This window comes from Polyodon spathula, chromosome 28 (genome assembly GCF_017654505.1).
Source record: "Polyodon spathula isolate WHYD16114869_AA chromosome 28, ASM1765450v1, whole genome shotgun sequence".
Taxonomy (NCBI): domain Eukaryota; kingdom Metazoa; phylum Chordata; class Actinopteri; order Acipenseriformes; family Polyodontidae; genus Polyodon; species Polyodon spathula.
In genome coordinates, this window is record NC_054561.1 from 4,072,159 (window position 1) to 4,094,568 (window position 22,410).

At 36.2% G+C, this 22,410-nt stretch overlaps 1 protein-coding gene across 2 annotated transcripts; it reads left to right on the plus strand.

The window, feature by feature from the left end:
- The first annotated feature begins 58 nt into the window (after positions 1-58).
- On the plus strand, positions 59-22,091 carry slc25a39 (solute carrier family 25 member 39). Of its 2 annotated transcripts, XM_041231395.1 has the most exons (12): positions 59-226; positions 3,696-3,801; positions 3,951-4,010; positions 4,545-4,595; positions 9,214-9,323; positions 9,724-9,791; positions 13,230-13,354; positions 13,825-13,998; positions 14,449-14,558; positions 14,853-14,934; positions 15,591-15,671; positions 17,978-22,091. In XM_041231395.1, exons 2-12 carry the CDS (start codon positions 3,705-3,707, stop codon positions 18,094-18,096), a joined length of 1,077 nt encoding a protein of 358 aa, XP_041087329.1. In that variant the 5' UTR covers positions 59-226; positions 3,696-3,704; the 3' UTR covers positions 18,097-22,091. The 2 variants fall into 2 exon arrangements, with proteins under 2 accessions (XP_041087329.1, XP_041087330.1); XM_041231396.1 differs by lacking the exon at positions 4,545-4,595.
- Positions 22,092-22,410: the final 319 nt, after the last annotated feature.

Here is a 22,410-nt window from a genome sequence, read left to right on the forward strand (position 1 = left end):
CCTTCTGTAAAACTCCGGGTAAGGTTTTGCTCGTACGTCATGTTTTATAATTGACATGTTTTTGTTCTTTTGTAACTTCAGCAGTCAGTGCTGGAAAGACTGGCTGTTAGCGGAATGGGGTCTCGGTATTGGGATCCAGGAGCATGAACAGACATTACGTTTTTATACTATGACGGGCGAGAATTACAAAATAGGAACATTCTCTGCTTAGACTGACCGAAGAAAGGTAAGGAGCTAAACCGCATATTAAAAATAATTACCAGTTCGATCTTTGTTCGTGTGGCCTGTGATACCGATGGGGTTGAAAATCGAGTTGTTGTTGTTTTGTTTTTTTTATAGGGTGTTCCCCAACACAAATAGAGTTTATTACTCCTTCAATTTTGACATAAACTGTACCTTCACTTTTTTATAAAAAAATAAACTTTATTTGATAATATAAATATAATATATATATATATATATATATATATATATATATATATATATATATATATATATATATATATATATATAAAATAAAGATTTTTTTTTCTAAAAGTTTGCAATGTGTTCTTGTTATGTAATGTAAAAACACTCAATATGTTAGCCTGCGGAGTTTGTGGTTTCTATATAACACAACATCTCAACATTCGAGTTGTATATGTGAATTATGCTATTAAATCGATTTTTTTTTTTTAAACTGCCAAACAATGTGTCTCTTTTTTTCTAGTAAGTTAGTATGTATGTTCTGGCACATGACGTGAAACAGTGTGGTATTTATTTCGTTAAGATTGAAATGCTGTTTTAAATTTCAGTAACCGAGGACCCGCCGTTTTATAAAATGCGACACTGTTCTTGCACGTACGTGTGTTTGTCTCCCAGAACTGAAAGGCTTTGTGTAAAATGTAGGCTATCAGCACAGGTTTGTCTACCAGATAGCTTTAATATGTACTGCTGCAAATGCTCTGTGTTATATATACATAATTTTATTTTATTATTTTGGAAAAGGTTTATACACAGTTTGACCAAAAGAGCCAACATTTTGGCACGTTCAACATACCAACCGTTGTCAAGAGAAACTATATCGTGTTTTGAGAATTTTTTTTTTATTTTTTAAAATATCCAAATAACGTTTAACATTATTTCAGTAATATGATATAAGACCTGGGATATTTCATTGCAAAGGTTTTTGGGAAAATAGGGTTAATATTTAATGATGACAAATATTGAGATGAAAAAATTCATAATAACTTAACCAGTCTAATTTTTCGGCTTTATCATGCGCGAAAAAACGTGGTTCATGTTGTGTGATTGATCATGAGAGCAGGTCCTGTACAGTAAGGTTGTTTTGGTAACAAGTCGGAAAGTATTTTAGTGTACACTGCCACTTTTAAGCTGTGTTGTTTATGTTGAACCTAAGCAAGTAGGACCTGATCTGCAGACAAAGGCTCTGTATCACACATGGGTGTTGGTCTGTATAGAAATATGGCTTGCAGCATGTTATAGATCGCTAGCTGCATTTTTCATATATCGGAGCTATTACATTGTGGTTAAAAATGCATACAGTAAAAGCTTAGCAGTTACTGTACAGCAATTTTTGCCTAGGCTTTCTTCTGTTGCAAAAAGTGATCCTAGACACCATATTTGTCATTTAAAAAACAAAAACATATCTCCTGTGTACTGTAAATTAACGGCTTGCAGGTTATATTTGATGATAGAAACTAAAATGCTGGACGGTGATTTTTCATTATAAACAAACTAGCACGTGGATTTAGCATCTCATTTAAGTCTGCTGTCTCTACATTGGTATGGTCATGACCTACTTTTGTCTTTTATTTTTTTTTTTTACTTCCTCCTGTAATGAGAAATAATTTAACCCAAAAATAAAATAAATGTTTGTGTGACTGGTCTTGGAAGGCACCAATCTAGATTTTCCTTTTCGGAGATTGTAGACCTCTTCTGGGTAAATTCCAAACACACAGTAAACATACAATTTTTTTTTTCAGTGCTGAGCATAAGAGCCACAGGAGACCTTTTGTGGATGGTGGAAAACAGATTGTGTTTGGGGATAATACACAGATACCGGTATACAAGGAGATGTGGAGAATATCCCAAGTGACATACGCAGAAGGTGGCAGTGAGAGTGGAATGCTTTTGTTTGTCAGGCTGATTGCAGATAGTCACCCTTTTTTGTTATTGACCTGTAAACTGCTGTCTCCAATGTTTTTGTGAGACATATTCAAAAAGTCGTGCAGCTCTCAGCGTGTAACCAGGGCTATTATCTCAAATCTGTTCTGTCCATGAATCTAAATAATTGTGTATAGATATTGTGTAATAATAGATAGATATGAAAATAAATATATTAGGGTTGTAAATCAAACCCTGACATTGACATCGATTGCTGTGGAAATTCTGGCGATTATAGAGTTAAAATGCTTAAAAAAACAAAAAACAAAACAAAAAAAAACGTCCTCTTTTTAGAGCATAGTATGAAAAGCGAATTCAAACACACCCTGATGTTTTAAGACATGTCTGATGAATACATTGGCATTTAAATACAGCACTCTCCAATTTTCACATTCCTGCAGTCACTCGCCTTTGCCTTGTTTTGTGTAAAATCTGACAAATTTCAAATGTAAACATAATGATAAATTAAGAAAAAAATAAAATAAAAATAACCTCACTATCCAAAGGTTTGAAAACTACATTTTCACCTGGAAATAATTCAATCTTCTTCTTTTTTTTTAATTTGCTCTTGGTTACAGCTTCTGAATTACGTGGCCCAGCTTCTGCTAGCGAAAGCAGCAGTCCCTTCCAGTGTGCCGTAGCTACAGAGATACATTTTGCTTTTTGCTGTCGTTTTAAACAAAGTTGAAGCCGCTTTTATTATCTTCAGTGAATATAACTATATCGTCATTTTTCCAAACGGTACATTAGAGGTAATCGACCCTTTCCTGCAACTGAACTTTTGACAGTGACAACTCCGGTTGATAATTTTATTTTGCGCCTCCATACTTGATTAAAATGTCTTATGTGGATTTATTTATTAATTGACTTACTGCCCACATCACAACTAAGATTTGTATAATATTATTAATTTCATACATGTAGAGGTCACGTGTCGCAACCAAAAATGCGTTGCTCAGAGAAGCGTTTGTGGCGTAAATTCCTTACTCTTACACAGTGCATTACTAAGGCCCTTCCTATTTCACAGACATGAAAAACGTGGCAATCATTCCAAAGGACCGAAATATAACAACTGCAATATGAAATATATTGAGTTAATACATTTACATAATAAAAGCAATAACTTAGCTTTGCTTCACAATCTCCATGGAGAAAAACAAGGTCTTGTTATATTGTTTTACTGTTCCATGCCATCAGCTACCTCAAAACCTAAATATTTCTATAGTTCACTGCGCAGGCCAGCCAATCCGGAAGTAATTTGATCTTCTCTGTGTGTAAGTACACGACACATCTAAAAGTATTAAGTACGGTGTCCTGCCGAATGTTGCATTATGTTGAGATCGCTTTCTACATGCCATTCCACAGCTATTTACATTCAAGCTTAATCCCAAGCCATAGTGTCTTAAATGCGTCTCCCAACTACAGCGTTCTAAAGGAGAGCACCTTTTAAAGCTTCTGTCTTGGTTTTGAGGGATAGGCAGCATGCCCTGCTTTCAGGGCTGATACATTGGCTGTGTTTGCTTTCACAGGTAAACAGGATGGGGGACAAGCAGGGTCTGAGCCCCTCAAGAGGGATCACTCCAGTGCAACAGATGCTGGCCTCTGGCACCGGGGCGCTCCTCACCTCCCTGTTTGGTGAGAGATTGTATTCCCCCCCCCCCCCCCCCCCCCCCCCCCCAAAAATTATACACAATAAACCACGACATATTGATTTATATTAAATATATATCTTTTTTTTTAATGCTTTGAATTTGTTTAATCTGTCTTAATTTTTTTTTTATTAGTAACTCCATTGGATGTGGTTAAGATAAGACTGCAAGCTCAGAAGGCCCCGTTCTATAAAGGTGTGTTCAGTATCAATAGTGCAGGTTTAAAAGCCTGCTAGCCAAGGTTTTAAAATTAATTTGCACCTCCTATTAATGTAGTACTAGAGGTGTTTTCATTGGTCTCCCTGTTTCTTCTGTTGAAGATCTTTTGCTGCTTTGCTTGTATTTTATACTTCAAGTACACAGGTCCGTCGATGAAAAGGTGCCTAATTTGCATCTTGGAGTAAAACAAGTAGATAACCCAAATATTCTGAGCACAATAAAGGGTGACCTGTTATTGATGGTAATATACTATTATTATTAAAAATAATAATTTAAAGCATTGGTAAGAACCTTTTTCCAGATACTGATCGGTGAGAACACATAAGCCATCACTGTTGCAGGTGAAGCATCTCTATCTAAAAATCCTTTCATTCTGTGTATCTGTTTTTAAATGTTGCTGTAAATCAACTGCTGTCGACCATGTCAAGAGGCATACACTTCTCCTTTAGATGCTTTGCATAACTCCCTGCAATTCTGTGTTTTGCTAAATATTGCTTCTGTTTGTTGCAGCTTTGGCTGTAGATTCTGTGCCTTGGAGCAATGCTATACGTCTGTCTAAGTGTGAGTATTGATTTGTATCTCACCCCTACACGCATTGTTTTAACATGCATACCTGCATGCAAATGTCTGCCATACTGAGCTAACCTGATTTTTATTTTTCTCTCTAATGTGAGCTATTAAAGATGTGCCCAAGTAGGACATAGCAATTTCACTACGAATAGACTAGTAATAATAAGGCGGCAATAATAATAATTTCTAAGAAAATGTAGACAATACAAGACAATTTGGGCATATTGACTGCAAAGACCTTTAAGTCCAGACGATAAGAATTGATGTGTGTGGATTTCATATCAGAGTGCAGCAATTGTGTGCGAGTAAGTAGTGTTTTTTCTTTGAGTTACTAAAAACGTATTGTGTTTTGATCAGCAAGCCAAATGTATTCCACTTGAACAGTTGAAATCCCTTAGCTGGTATTTCTTGCTGTGCTTCAAGCAACTAGGCCACAGGACTCTTAGAGTAAACACAACAAATCTCTTACTGGAAACCTCAACATGCCTGCTGGAAAAACCTTTTTTCAAAGAGTTTAGCAGCATACTTAATGCATCTAATCGTACTTCAAAATCCTTTTTCATGCTTGACTAACTAAGTAGTAGTAATAATATTAATAACAATAATAGTACTAATAGTAATAATGCAATTTTGACCCATTAAGGACAGGAGATAATATGTTGGCCTATTTATTTTATATATTTATGCTGTATCATGGGACTCAGAGCGCGAGTACATTCAGATCTCCAGTAAATTAGCAGTCAACGTTGCAGTCAGTCTTAATATATATTATATATATATATATATGATATATATAATATATATATATAGACATCGCCTATAAAGAATAATTATTATATATTTTTTTCAATTCAGTACAGCAGCAATTTTATGGTACATTTAAAAAAAAAAAAAAAAAAAAAAAAAAAAAAAAAAAAAAAAAAAAGCTATTGTTGACTATTTTGACTTAATGTGGATTTAGCATCAATGATCTTAATATTTTTCGATGAGAGCAATATTTTGTGTGTAAAAGCAAGCAGCTAGAAGAAATTATCGGCATTTTAATGTAAAGACGCACACTTCTGTAGCTGTGTATATGGTTGCATGCAAAATAAATAAATGTCAAGTCGCTGCATTATTGATCATTATTGAGATCCACAATCCTGCAGTTTTTATATTTATCGCTTAGTTACTAAATAACAGGAAGAAAAAACAATTGACAGATGAAGCTTAGTTATGAACGCACTGCAGCTTGCATATTATGTGAAACAAACAACCTGAATGTTAACCCGCTAGATTATTATTATTATTTTTTTTGCATTTAATATTAATATTTTTATTTGCTGTCTTGGCTAGCAGAGCATTCACCTGAAAAAGCAGTATTGACAGATTGGGGGAGCTTTCCAGTTCAGTGACCCGCAGTACTGTAGCCTGAGTGACTTATCAACTTTAGTTCACACTGCCTGTATACTTTATAAAACACATATTTGAAGTCAACCAATCAGGTATATTCCAAAATGTACAGAATACCCCACCTAGATCCAGTGTTCAGAAATCAAAACAAATAAACACACATACCTGGTACTTTCAAGAAAAAATATTACCTAAACTTCAGAAATAGAAAAACAAGAAATGAAATCGCTACAGTCTGAACAAAGTAAAATACATTTAATGCTGCACTTCTGTTTTTTATAATAAACAGTCTCACCGTAACACAGCACCTGTAGGCCTATACGCAGGGACTGTGGCACTTGATTGTGGATGTTTATAATAAGTAAATACGTCATGTGTAGGATGATTCTCGCTGTGTATAGATGTAATTTCGCAGTTTGAACAGCCAGAACTGCTTCATTATCCCCTCACCCAAACTGCATGAGATGAGATCTCTTATACGCCCCATGCACAACGTATTAACTAGCATATACTGTGACTTTATCTCCTTACACAGGAGTGTAACAACCCACCCTTTTTAAAGACAGGATCTGTGCACTCTGACTGTTAGCTTTTCCATTTATTAGCCATAACCCGTTGGTACTAGTAGATAAGGCTTAGTTTGTATAACCTTGTAGTTTTTGTATTTATGTATTTAGGGTCATTACCAGTTTCATGCCATATATATTCCAAGCCCTTGCACAGTCAGTAAAAGATGTTAACATGCATACAAGCATAAGTTATCTTGTATAAAAGCATATCTAAATAATTAAGCACCTGCATGCTTAAAAAATAACAACATATTCACAACACAAAGCTGTTCTTGAATGCATTTGTGTTTTCATTGAACCTTGTAGACTTACAGAATAGAATACAGGCTGTATGTTTACCGAACATGACAGAAAAGGCTTGAAATCTACAGTTCAGAGAAACTCTTCTTTTAAAACAAGACGAAAATGTCTTCTGATTCATAGTATGTGTTTTTAGTACGGAAAACAAGGTAGTCAAACTGATACTAAAAGGCCAAAAGCTTTTTTTGCAGCCTGTTTTGTTATTGCAAATTGATTTGTGTGGAGGGTATTCTAGGTCAGTCTTGCCAGTGACGTTGGAGCGGTTGCTTGAGGGCTATAGGGTCAAAAAGAAGCAGAAATTTTCTTCTAGGCTAGGAGAAAAAAAAGGAATGAGAATTTTTTACCTCTACGAGTGGAACTGCAATTGTTTTCTTTGTATGTGCTTGAGCAGAATAGGAAATACGTGCATAGGGAAATGAGCCAATCCGATATTTCAGGACAGTCGGCACTCGTAAATCCAACCCAATACAATTTTGACTTCAGTGACTGTTAAACAACTGTGATGTATATCTGATTATTTCATTTTGGCCTGTTCCAACCCTTACCAGTTTTTTTAAGGAACACAAAGATACAATGTCAAAAATACATAGCTGGAAGAACTGTGTTTTGAAATAAGTAGGCTTCCATTTAGATGTACTGTAGTTGGTTTTGTTGGTAAAGTATTATTTTCAACAGAAGTAGTATTTTAATTCAGAACGATATGATTCTGAAAATATCACTTGCCAAAAGAGAAGACTGGACATGTGGACTGTAATACAGTACATACTTTTAAATCTGGTACCTATTGAAGCAGTATGTAAAATTCCCCATGTATCGACCCAACGGCAAAATAAAATAAAAAATGATGCAATTTAGCAAAAGATTAAAAAAAACCACCAGTTTCCAGAGTTCAAACGGTATCCAAAGTCAGTATTCAAAATTGCAGAATATAGCACTCGATAATGCCCTAATGTCACAGTTCACTTGCAAATGATAATGCACAAAAACAACTAAAGATAAGGTTAAAAAAAAAAAAAAATGCATCACATTATCTAAAACCGTTTTAATGATTAACTGTTTTACATTACTGTAGCTTGTCTCGTTCGCTTTGTTTTTGCTCCATTTTCATTATATGAAACTGGAGGAACGCTGTGTAACTGCAAAGTAAACACACACTGTTTTGGCTTGGGAGGAAAGTGTGTTGACTGTATCACACTTCCAAGCTTTAATATGGTCATTTTTAAAATCTGTTTGGATCATGCAAAAATTGTTTAAAATAAATACTGGGCAGTCTACATAGAAATCTTTTTACTTGATTTTACAAGGCAATTTTTATTTCCAGGGCTCGAAATTAACAGCGGCCATGTGGCAATTTCTGTATGACTATTCAGACTGACAGCAGAATGCATATAAATAATTCAGACTGTAATTAAGAAGTGTACTCCTAAGAATAAAATAAATAATGTACAGCAGCTTACTTGATTGTAGTAGAAAAAACTACCATTCACTAAACTTTCAGATTGTGGTAATGAAGAACGATAATTTGGAATTATCTAAAATATATCTATATTGTGGTGTATTTTAATATCGTAAATAACAGAACAAACTCACTGAAACTTTTTTTTTTTTTTAATGAAACAATAAATGGTTTCATGTACAAAAACATAAGAGCTGGCAGTGTTACATGCTCTCAGACCAGGACTCCACTAACTAACACTGAGCATGCGAGCTGTAGCATGCTATTCCCCATATTACAACTCTGCATGATTGGAGGTGTGGTCACCAGTTCCATACCCTTGCAAAATGTAAAATGCAAAGTTAATTGCAGTCATCAGCTGCATAATTCGCGTATTCAACAGAATGAGACAACAAACAAGTGAGTACTAACATAAGTTACTGTTTTAGTATCACATCAGTGTCTTAACAAGTTGGCGAACCCTTTTTCTTCGACCCATTGGCTCCTAAGACAAATGGTTAGTCTGGAGAACTCTCTAGGCTGCTGGTTGACAAAGAAAACCCCTTGCATTTAAAGTTAAACCTGTTTTTCGTTCTGTGGCCAATAATTGGCTTTATATATGAACCCTAATCAAAATTACACAACATCCAACACTTTGGCCTTGGTTTTTGTTTAGTAGCCTTGGTGCCCTCTACAAATGTATTAAACTGAAGGACATTTTAGCCTTGTCCTTTTTTGTGGCCAATTTAGAGACCTGTAGTTCTAGTAATTTTTTCAGCTTATTCAAAATGAATATTTGTTAATTAGAATGATAGGTCAAACCTGAAAAACTTGTTTGTCCTAACACTACCTCTCACTCTTTTCTTTGCCCAGCTTGATGCCTAAAGTTTATGTCCTTTCTGTTTGCATGCAGGGAAATGTATCCTGTATTGTAATGGGCTGATGGACCACCTGTATGTGTGTGAGAATGACACCAGTTGCTCCAGCTGGTATAAAACTCCCACCCACTTCAGAGGCACTGTGGTGAGTACTTCTGGATGCTGTTATCAACACCAGAGAAAACTAGCTTACAATAAATAGGTAATTGTTTGGGCTGTTAGGAGTCTTGGTGGTCCAGTGGTTAAAGAAAGAGGTTTGGTAGCAAGAGGTTCCAGCCACCAATTCACTGTCTGTGACCCTGAGCAAGTCAATTAACCTCCTTGTGCTGTTCTTCAGATGAGATGTAAAACAGAGTTCCTGTGCAAGTGATTCTGCAGCAGCAATTGTGATGCCCAGTTAAACCCTCATTTCTAAGTCACTGTGGATAAAAGCACCTGCTAAATAATAATTATAAAGCTTTTTCCTGAATTTGTTTAAACATTACATGGGCATTTTGTTACTAGATGGTAATCTGCAAGCATTTTATACTCTCCTTCTTTTTTAGGATGCCTTTGTAAAAATTACTCGCTATGAAGGAGTCCGGTCTCTTTGGAGTGGGCTTCCACCAACACTGTAAGTTGCTCATTCTTCTGCAACTTGTACAACATTCTCACAGCTTACTGTGGGTGCCTGCTGTGCAATACATGCTGTGTTGCTGTGTAGATTGTGTAAATAAGTGTTCAGTTTGTCAGAATTTACACACTTTTTTTATTGATATATATATATGCTCTGAGCGCACTCTTAAAACTCAGGGGAGACGTTCAGGGAGGACAGAGATGTTTTAAACTCCTGTAGTGGTTTTGTTTGTGTCACTGGATGGGCTATATGTCCAGACAACTTTTTAATATTCAAGAAAATCACACAGACTCGTTTAATTTGAAGTTTTATGAATCGGAGCAGTGTTAGTACTCTTTCGGTTTTTTAAATGCTTTAAAAATTGGATTGGTTGGTTGTGCAGGCCACCATAAATCCCAAGTAAAAAGCACTCTGGGCAATACAGAGCTTTACAGTTTTAACAGCGTTAGTACTTCAATACAGTAATACGAATATGGTTAATATATATTTAGCCATCAGGCTGTGCATGCATAATGCTAAAAACACCCACCTCTGAATTCTAGAACATTAAATATATGTCAGTCTCTTGACTAAAACATAATTTCTATACCTTATAGCAATGCATCAATATAAAAGAGATATTAAATTCAAATATATGCTTACCTTCCAGTATATGGAAGTGTAGTGGAGGATATATTGAAAAATAAGAACTGTCTTCAAAAGGCAGAGCCTTGTGAATACGACCAAATAACAATCAGTTTTCCTAAGATCCTAAGAGCATGGACCACACAACTAGTAGTTAGCAAGTCGCGTGATGTCGAATGGGGTCTTGCTCTGGGCTTATGTAGGATTTTGCCTCCATTGAATATATCAGAAGTCCCAAGTATATCTAATCCTCTCTCTGACTTGACATTTCTAATCTTTGAGTTAATTATACCTTATAGAAGGATCGGGCAACTTATTTTTCAAAACTGGTTGGCTGTAACTTCTTGCCAAAAAATATTAGAACATGATTTCTTTGCTCTTTTTTTGCAAACTCCTCCTTTTTCTAAAAAGTCAGATGGACCAAAGTTCAGAATCCTTGCTATAATATAATAGTATATATGTATATGAGAGATGTTTTTAATATGTAACAATAACTCTATTGGATTAAGCTGGATAAAAAAAAAAAAAATATCCCTCTTAGCTGCATATTATGTTACCTTTTCAGTGTGTTGTCAATGGGTCAGTTTAACTTCATATACAAATGCGTGTTAACAAAGTATGGGACAAAGACTGCCTTTGAATAAACATACAGTGGTCAGTTCAGTTAGTTTCATTTAAATTCAGCCTATAATAAAACATGTTAAATATAACAGCCTTATATTAGCCTGACCTCTCTCTGTTTCTAAACGTTGCCTCCTCAAGTAAGATTCAGACACCCTTTTTTCTTGCAAAGACTATTGTTTTGATTAATATGAAACACCATTGTAAGCACTTCTCCAAATTCACAGCATTAAGTTAGTTTTCTCCCAAAGAAAGTCGCTACTTATTTGATAATAACCTAATTCTGGACACAACTCCCCTAATTCATGGAATGCTCGGTACAACTGCCAGATCCTCTTATCATAGAAAGACCCTGGATTCAGAACTGCAGTCTACAAGCAAATCTCACTTTGACTGAACCTTCCATATATGGTACCACTCTGTTTGCAAGCAGATAAGGGCAAGGCTATTTTTCTGTAGGTTTTTCTGAGTACTAAAATTATTGAATGCAGTTTACACTATTTGTCTAATATTCTAACCTAAGAGTTAGTGGTTGTTTTTTTATTACAGTGAAACTAAAAATTTATATTCTTTAATTTAACGGATATTGAAATGTCTAAAATATTTTTTTTTAATTGGAGAAAGAAACTTAACTAATTCTTAAATTGGTTAAGTTAAATGTTCGCTCCTGCTTTTACAGTCTGTTTGTATTACAGTAGAGCCTTAAACAAGCACAAACACTTAGTTTAAATATTATGTTTCTTATTAGATCAAAATACGTAAAACACAGAGTGTCTCTACAGAGAGTTTTGTCACTATTATTAGATCAGATTTTTTTTAAATTTAAAACCTCTATGTTTAGTAACAACACAGTCAAATAAAATCGAATAGGTCTTTTTTAGTTTTCAAATATCGTCCAAAAAAATGGGTTACCTTTTTTTGTTTTTGCTAATTTGCAATTCCTGCTTCTTTCAAGGTTACAGGCTTCAGTAGTCTGGCCGGTCTCCAAAAGTGTATGTGCACGAATAACAAAGGCACATAGACAAACTTTTTTTTCTAACATTAACGCTTGTTCAGTTTTCTTTTTTCAAATCATTGTAACCTGCTCATAATTTACTGCAATGTTATTTATGCTGGTTTTATATTCTTTAAAACAGTACAATTATTACAATATTCTGACAGTCAGTTTGTACTGAACTTCTTTAGTTTTTAATTTCTTTCAACAATAATACTGTTATTTGTATAACAGTTTAACTTTAAATGATTTTATAACATGTATTTCTTATTCAGTTACTTCAGTATAACAGTTGCTAATATTATTTTCCTGAATTAAGTCTGACCCCTTTCTCTGTTCATACAAGGTCCAGTTGAAGCAGGTTTTAAGACAGGCTAGCCTTTTGCCAGTTTTTTTGTTGTTGATTAGTATGAGACACTATCATAAGCATTTTCTAATACTGCTATCTTCTGTTATCCGAAAGTAACGAAAGAAACTGGCTACTTTCTCATAAAACTGGAATATGCTAACAAGGCCTTATGATAAGAGCCTGCCAAGTCTGACTCCTTTCAGCAGGTGCTTTCATAGACTGCACACAACATCTATCCATTGTTTTCTACTGAGTATACAGATATTTTTGAAAGGAACTTGTATAGTATTATTATAATTATTGACAAAGAGTATGTCATGTTATTTCAATCAATACAGGTTAGTTTAAATCCAATTCATGTCTAATAACTTGGCACGTTCCCAACAGGATTTGAACTCTGTGCCATTTAAGTTACTTAAGTAGTGAGTTACCCCAACTCTGGGAATCACATAGATTTTATTTATGGTTTACCAAGATTTGAATTGGAGGAAATGGAATCAAATGAACCATTCTTCAGCATAGATTGTTTGCAGTTAAGTTTGGACTAGAATGGCTTTCAAAGAAACTAGTCACTACAATTAAATATAGCCGTGATTACTTCCTTGCATTCTTTTACATGGATCTTTGTCCTTCACTCTATAAACCTTTCTTATTAAAGCAAGTACATTAGTTTCCCTGTGATTTAATGATGCATGTTATAAAGCTGAACGTTGTTAATTCAAAACTTTTTAATTTTTGAGAGAGAGAGAGAACAAACAAATTAATGCATTACTGAAAATATAACGCCCCCATTATAAATTTTCCAAGTAACCAATTCATTTGTCTATCTTCCCTAATTCTTTTACAGTGTGATGGCAGTGCCAGCGACGGTGATATATTTCACTTGTTATGACCAGTTGCGGGACTTCCTTCGCTATGGAATGGGGTATCAGGGTAACCAAGTACCGCTTGTCGCTGGTGCCTTTGCTAGATGTAAGTGATATTAATTTCAGCTGGCAGTTGCAGATTTATTTGTAGGAAGTTGATACAGCAACCGCTTTTAAACCCTTTGAGGACATCAAGAACAATTACTTTAAAGTTTAACATGATCCTTCTGAAGATTTCTATTGTTTTTTAACTTAAGATCCAACAAAAAATAAACTCACTTCCTAGACTGGGTTTCTGAGGTGGTAACACGCTGCAGTTTACTCAAACCAGAGGGGCTACAAGCTCAGTTGAAGGAAGATAGTAAATTCTGAAATGCAAGGCCACTATTCACCTCTATAGCCTGTATAAGGCTGTTGTGAAAAGCCTTATTAATGGCACTGAAACTTAAAATTATGTCTGCGTGCTGTACAATTACTCATGTTAAGATTGCCTAACCTTAAACCTGAAACGAATAAACCCTGGGAGAGTGTCGGCAGGAAGGATTGAAGCTGAGTGCATGTGTGCTGCTGTTGCAGTGGGTGCCGTGACAGTAATCAGTCCTCTGGAGCTGATCCGCACTAAGATGCAGTCCAGGCAGCTCTCGTACCGCCAGCTTAGGGTGTGTATCCAATCCTCTGTGGCTCAGGACGGCTGGTTGTCCCTCTGGAGGGGCTGGGGACCCACCATACTCAGGGATGTGCCCTTCTCAGGTACCTGACTCGGTTAATTTGAACATCACTTTCTTTTTAGAGTTCTGTTTCTACTGAACACTTTCCACATCAGTAAAGGAGATATCATTTTGGTATATTTTGAGAAGATTAAACTTGTTATGGATGTTCCTTGGCACAAGATCTTAGGGGTATCTTGTACCTTCTGTGTAATTACTGGGCTTCAGATTAAGGGTAGTAACAACCTTGTAATAATAATAATCTGCTTGACAACCTTATAGTTTTTAGTATAAGAAATGTTTCCATTTTATATGTCACCACCTGTAAAAGTGACAAATGTAAAGTTTTGCCTATGTCAAGAACAAGTGTTTGTTTAGCACCCCACTGCAGTTAACACTCTGAGATTGAGAAATGATGCTGCAATTTTCAAAATAACCAAGGATTGCTTTGTAATTGAGGGGGAAACCACTGACTTTGTCCTCCTCTTTGTAGCCCTGTACTGGTTCAACTATGAGCTGGTGAAGGCCCGTCTGTGTAAGGAGTATAGTGTCCAGGAAGCCACCTTCATGATAAGCTTCAAAGCTGGTGCAATCTCAGGCGCAGTGAGTACAGCTGCTAAACTTTATTTGCTACAGCCAATGAGCTTTTGTATTAGAAATGTATTTTTGTGTGTGTGTGTGTGTGTGTGTGTGTGGGGGGGGGGGGGGGGGGGGTTAACTTGTTTGGGCTTGACTGGTTGTTCTTTTCCTCTTTCTTGTAATTTCATACAATTTAATATTCGTCAAAACACTTCATTATCTTAACCGATTTATAAAATTCACCTAATAATGTATTATCTTCAGCTGTTGAGCAAACTTAAGAATTTGTTTCGTCTTGGGGCTTCTTTTTTTCTGCAGATCGCAGCTGTGATGACCCTCCCGTTTGACGTAGTGAAGACCCGCCGACAGATTGAACTGGGAGAGATGGAGACACAGAAAGGTAAGAGATCGGTTTGTGAGCCAGGACTGTCCTCGCTGGATATTGATTACCTGTCATGTCGTCTTTGTCAACACTTTTTAAAGCTGACTTTCCCTGTTCTATTCCCCTTGTGCGATACAGGACGCCTCCTCAGATGGGGTACCATGTGCACTGGATGAGTGGGTGTGGGGAATCTCAACATCTTGTTTCCCCCTCCCCTCCTCTCAGGTGGTGTTTGACGTCTGCAGCTCAGAGCAAGGTGATCTTCAAGACGATGACGATTCGCTCCATGGGCATCAAACTTGCAGTGTTCAATCTTTTGGGTGCTGAGTCTCTTTCAGATCGATGGTCCCCCTGGTCTTTTAGTATCCATTTATTTCTAGTGTAATGGATACAGAAACTGGGGTTGGACTTGTGTTTTCAGTTTTACCGTGAGGTGAACGCTTTTAGTTGCATGCAACCAATCCCAAGTGCTGGAAGGCCAGCTGTCTCTAGTAATATTAACATTGTCGTTCTTCAGATCCGTTTCAGAGTCTGCAAAGAAGAAAGAAGAAATCTCTTAAAGTTATTGCTGTGTTTCTCTAGACCTCTTCCCTTGGCTGCTTCTCTTCTTTTTATGCATGATTGCCAAACTAACTGACTGAATCATTTTTGTTCTGTTTTTCCCCTCTGGACAGTTGCTGCTAAGAGGCCTTCATCCACTTGGCTGATAATGAGACGGATCCAGGCTGAGTCAGGATTTCGGGGGCTCTTTGCAGGTAAGCTCAGCTAAATTAAAAACCTGTCCTGGACAACCAACCTTATTGTCTGAAGATTTGTGATCATATTTCTACTGGCACTATTAAATCTTCTCTTGTACCATCTGTAGTCTACAAGTCAAGCTGGAGATTACTTGTATCACTTTTTTGTGTCATTTTATGATTTTCCCTACACATTTTTATATGTTTTAATGTACATCTGAACACACAGGATTAATCTGGATTATATTGGATAGGAACCGCAATGTCAAAACTGCAAACTCATTGCTGGTTGACTTCTTACAGCAGGGGTTCTGGCTACAGTGGAGTGAGTGCTTATCTGCACTCTGTACCCAAGATAAGCAGTTTATCACCTACTGTTAAATCATGCCAAATCTGACAGTGTCCGGTATAGTTCAGTTGTCTCTTGCAATACAGGATTTGTTTTTCAATCTCTTGCCGATCTTTGAAAAACGTTTCTTTAGAAGAGCTTTGCAGCCTCATTCTTGCAAGCCCTTTTTCATTCCTGCATACAATTAACTTGTTGCCCTAATAAGTTACAAACACAGGCAATGTATATACAAGGCTGGTTTTGTTGAAAAAACACATTTTGGGAGTTAAAAGGATTATGAGGAGGAACTCAAATTAATGAGTGCTATGTTGGCCTAAGATAAATAATTAAAACAAGCCCTCCTGTGGTCATTGAAAAAAACAGCAAGCTGCCATGAAGCAAATGGTACTTGCCCTAATTAGCAGTACAGTCAGCACTCGGATATCTGTTACCCAGATAGTCAGTCACGTTTTACTGCCCTGTATTAAGAATAAAATCAGCCCCCATCATGTATATGTAACAAATTAATGCACTTGCCCGTCACACGTGATTTCCAACTGTCACCAGTTTTGTAATACAAAGCCCCTCCTTCAGTATTATGATGTACTTTCAGTCACAGCCTGTGTTTTTTTAGTGCATGATAAATCAGTCTGTCTTGAATGTGCAGTTACACAGCACTTCCTAATTTCCCATGACGAAAATGCAGAAATAACAAAGCGAACGAGACAAGCTGTGGTAATGTAATACAGTTAATCATTAAACCATTTTAGGTACTGTGATGCATTTTTTAAAGTCTGGTTTTTAGTTGCTTTTGTGCATTTTCATTTGCAAGTGAACTGTGACATTAGCATTAACATCGAGCACTATATTATGCAATTTTGAATACTGACTTTTGATACTGTTAATTCTGGAAACTAGTGTTTTAAATCTTTTGCTAAATTGCATTGCCTTTTACATTTTGCGCAGTTCTATGCATGGGTAACATTTGATTACAATACGTGCTGGATTTTTAGCGTTGAGCTGCGGGGTTTCCAGGATATAATTAGACAGTCAACAGTTGCAGTTCAAAGCAGTAGGAAACCACTCTCTGTCTTGCATATATATATATATATATTTTGCTTTTGTTGAACAATGGCTTTCATTCTTCTCCTCTCACTCGCACACCCAACCCCCTCTCTCAACTCTGTCAATTCTCCTCCTGTCAGTTCCTGCATCTCTCTTTCAGACCCGTCATCTCCACACACACCACCAAGTCCCTCCCCATTCCTCACTCATTGGTTCAACACTCCCTATTCCTGACTGGTCATGTCAGACCTGCTCCCACCCTCCTCAGTGACACACTCACACACAGGCAGTCACTCAGCTCTTGTCACACAAGCACCAAAACACACTGAGAGTGCTAACAGATCTGAAGAAGAATAAGTTTCTAAACATGCATTATTTACAGAGTACTCCCATCCCCTTCCCCAGTCTTGCAAATCAACTGCCCCCCGCTACAGTATGTACTGTATTACAGTCCACATGTCTCCTCTTTTGGCAAGTGATGTTTTCAGAATCATAATTCTGAATTAAAGTACTACTTCTATTGAAAATACAGTACTGTACCAAGAAAACCAACTACAGTGTCTCTAAATGGAAGCCTACTTATTTTAAAACAGTCCTATCTGCTGTGTATTTTTCTGGGAAAATAAAAAAAGATAAAGGTTGGAACAGGCCAAAATGAAATAATCAGATATGCGTCACACAGTTTAACTGTCACTGAAGTTGAAATTTTATAGGGTTGTTTATCGAAGAGCTGACTGCATACAGTCTATGCTCCTGTGCATGTATCATTTTGGGTCACTCCTGGATGATTTCCTTAGCTATAACGCTACTTAAAATGAATAACCTCTTTCTGGTAGGAGCATGTATGTGTGGCTCCCATAGAAAACTGGACGGTACAACTGGTCATGATTGAGGCTCTGGTGCTATGAAACAAATCTGTTTCTCCCTACAGGGTTCCTCCCTAGAGTGATCAAAGTGGCCCCGGCCTGTGCAGTGATGATCAGCACCTACGAGTTCGGAAAGACTTTCTTCCAGAATCTGAACCGCGAGCGAGACCTGCAGAACCTGTGAACAAAGAGCACCGACGGCAAGAAGAACTAAACATGCCCAACACCTCTGAGATCCAAACAATTTAACAGTAAAAATCTACTTTACACTGACGTGACTCGAGCAAGCTGTGGTGTTCTGCAGTCTGCTATGAAGAGGCAGACTTATCTGTAAGACTCCTAACTGAGCCAAATGTTTGGGAATGCCACATTTAGGAACTACCAGCTAGTAGTTAAGGAAAAGCCAGGTTTAAGATAAGCTGACTTGCTTTCTTCTTTTTTTTTTTTTATTGTAAGACTGATGGCCAAGAATTTTGACACGGCTCTAAATATATGTTTGGTCGCAGCAGATGTGACTCGAGAGAGTGAACTCTTTTCTAATGCTTTGGGTGTAGGAATTCACCCACTTTTTAAAATCTGTTTTTGTGTCTTTCAGTCATGTAGTTTTTTTAATTTGGTGCTATAGTGTGTTTGTTTTAAAATAGCAAACGCAACTGTCCAAGTATCTTTTTAAGCTGAAATAATAGTGCTGCTCTCTAGGAGGATTCCAGATTTTTAAAAAAAAAATGCTCTTATCTATAGATTCCAATTTAACTACTTAGACTATTGACCACTGCAAATGAAATTTAAAGTTTAGCAATAGTCACGATGCAGCCATTAGTTTGTGTTATTATTTAAACTGTTTGGATCACCCAATCAATTATCGCATGCTGGATAATAAGCCAAAATCTGCAGGACTACTTCAACTGGATGAGTTTACCCACAGTTAATATGTGCCTTTCTTAAACCTGGCTCTGCTTCGCCTGTGTCTCAAGTAGCCCCCCAAAAAAAAGTAAAAAAATAAATGTGAGGACAAGAATTGAGTACAATGCTCCATCAAACAGATTTTTCTTCTGTCAGTCCTGAGACATTGCAGCAACTGATAATTGTTTCTTGGGGGAGAAACTGAATTTAAACTATATACTTATACCCAGATTGCTTTTCCCTTGCTAGCGCATGAGATGTACCCTTTCCATGGATTTTGCTGGATAATAAACAGAGGCCATGTAAGGGCTATAGACCCTGGGAACCAGTCCTGAAACAACAAGCAAGGAACAGACTGATGCTTTTTTTTTGTCAGCTGGAAGAAACTGAAAGGTGACAGTAGCAAAACAGATCTGTTACTGACTGCCTCCTTTTTAAAACTGAAAAAGCCCATGTTTAATTTTTTAGTGAAAGAAACAACGCCTTACTAGAATTTCACATCTAGTTCATTAGTTGCTGCTGCTGTTGCTCCCTAGTACACAATATACAGCATAATGATATGTTGCCCTGTTGTATGGAATCTTGGGGGGATGCTGTAGGACTTTTCCAGTTGAGACCATTGTTCCCACTGCATCTGACCAAGTGCAGCGCTGAGAAAGGTGGCATCAGAACTTAAATACAGTATATCCAGGCCAGTGACCCCAGTTGATTTAATGAACAAGGATGTTAAAATAAGGTATGAACCTAACCATAATCCTAAAGTTTTCTAGAACTTTATTCTAAACGGAAAGTTATCTAAATAGATATTTAATTAATTACTCCCTTTTGAGTACATGCTTGTACATCCTTTTTGTGTATTTGTAAAACTATATCAAATATTGAGGGCCCTAATTTTAAACTGGCAACCTTTTGGTTTGCCCTTCAGCTAAATGTAATTATAATGTGTTGAGGTCTAGATATGCCAGCAAAAGTTGTTATGTACTACCATTAACGAGGGAACAGTAGAACTGTCTGTAACCATTTCAGTGGGTCTTTGTTTGACACTGACAGAAGTATGTTCGTTGCATAAGGCAACAGCCTCTTTTTAAGTGACAAGCCACTGAAAGCATATATTTAGCCATATGGTTTTGGTGTTTAGGGAACGTAATTGTAACTTGTGACCACTGTGCCACCTACTATGGCCCTATGTACTGTATCTGTGGATAAATAATTTAGTATAATCTCACAATAGACACTGTGAAGCTGCACTGCAAACCTGTTGTCACCAGTAGATTATAAAAAAATTGATGCAATTTTAACAACCTGTCACTTTTCAGGATATTCTCTTTTTATTGGTTTGTTAAAAATAATCCTGCCAGCCTCTTTTTTTTTTTTTTTTTTTAAATTAGCTACATGTTCCCTGCATCAGCTTTAAATCCAAAACGCAATATCAAGAAAGTCATCAGCAGTAGGTAGAATCATAAGTGTGTAACAGCTAGGGATTCACAGTCTAGTTCTAGTCCTAATCTAAACAAAAATGTACACTTGTAACCAAGACTAGCCGAACATATTTATGAATGTTTAAACTTTGCAGTGTCAGCGTTTAACCATATCTACACACACACACACACATTTTATATTGCATTCTGGTACTGACAGTACCGGTTATTATTTTCTAAGCAAGTAAACCCTAAATAAGCAAATAATGTTCATATTTATGGTTGTAATAAAAGTTGCTAGTGGAGATGTAACTACATACATATTGAACACATTTTTAGATAGTATAATGTTTTTAGAATCGTGTTTCTTTAAAGTTTCATTTAACAACAAAAAAACAGGAACTTATGTTTTTGTTTGTAGTTTATAATTTAAAAATCCAATGCTTCTATAAGCAGATTGAGTATGTTAATATCTGGTTGTTTTTTTGTTTTTTTTTTAAACTTCTAAAAAGTTTATAATAAATGTTGCCGTACACGGTCATGTGTATTTTCTGATGGATACGCTCACAATGCTGTATTCTTTACTGCGGTAAGTTAGCATTCAAACACACAAACAGCTTGCTGCAGCATCGGTTCAGGGTAAATTATCAACACCCTTTGAGCAAATTTAATCAAGGGCTGATGCTAGCTGCCACGAGATCGAGGCTGTCAGAGGTACGCTCCTTAAGAAAAAAAAAGAGGAAATTGACCAAAACAAAACAGAAAAAAAGTGTTTATTCTGATTAAAACATTTTTCCCCACAAAAAATATTTCATTTGGAATAATAAAGATATTTGCTATAAAAACAGATAAGATTTCCCTCCCCATTGGTTTAACAATGGCCTATTAGTTACTCAATTATTTAACTGTAATGGCAATCTTAACTATACAGAATTCTTATCCACTTTCAATCTACCTATTACAACGACAGAATTTGCAATTATTTTTTTGACAATTGCTAGAGGAGTAATCATTTTAATGAAGGATGACTTGAAAGCTTTATCTTGTCCTTTACCTTCCCTAGACCCTTCTGGAAAATATTGTTTATTGAATAATACTAAAAATAATAAATGTATACAATCTGTTTTTCAAAATGATATAGTATCTATTCCTTACACTGTGGCTTACTGGGATGGATTTATTGAAGGTATAAACTGGAGAAAAGCTTGGATTTTGCCCAACAAATACTTGTTAACCAATAAGCTTAAAGAAATATATAAAATTATACATAAATGCTATCCTGCTAAGAACAATTTGAAAAAAACTTAAACATGACATTGATCTTAATTGCTTATTGTGCAATGAGTCCACTGAAACATGGTTGCACGTAGACAATCCAAGATTATTTTGGAAGGATCTGGCTGCTTTTGTCAGCAGTAATATTAAAACAGTAAAAAAACATATTGGTAATGTATGGTTTGGTTTCACAGGTTACACTATTGAAAGTAACACATTTTAGATAATAAATGTGATTATTTTAATGGATAAATTTCATATTCCCAAATGTAAATTTTCTAAATCAGAAGCCTTTTTTTTTTAAACATTTAATCTATGTTGGGTAATAACATGTTTTACTGCTCTTGACCAAAAAAATATTCCTGTCTGTTGTAGCCAAGTTGAATCGGTACTACAGGTACGATCTAGCATGACCACCTCGCTTCAGACAACCTAGTGCTTACTTTTTAGAACGCAATAGGCGTGTTTTCTTTCTTTTGACTCTGTACTAATAAAACTAATTCCTGGATGGGACAAACAACATGACAGTAAACGTGCTCCTTATATGGCCTTTATTAAAGAACGGCAAATGCCTTTGGGTAAATGAGGTTTGGGACTGTTTCTAATCGATTTCTGCGTCTGTATAAATTGTAAAAACTTTGCCTTACACTTTCAACATTTCAGTGGAACGTGCAGTCTCAATGTATGGGCAAGTCTTCGCACACAGATAGAGAATGTCGCCAGCAAGTGTGGGGGATGTTGCATGCTTGCCTTTAACAAATGACAGTACTTGTTATAGTAAGGAAGCAAATACCACTGTTTTTAGGCTTTTACAGTGCTCTGAAATGTTATGAAATGCCTGTGAAATCCTAATTTTATTCCATAATCTACCTGCGTAAAAAATATGCAAATTCTCCGATTTA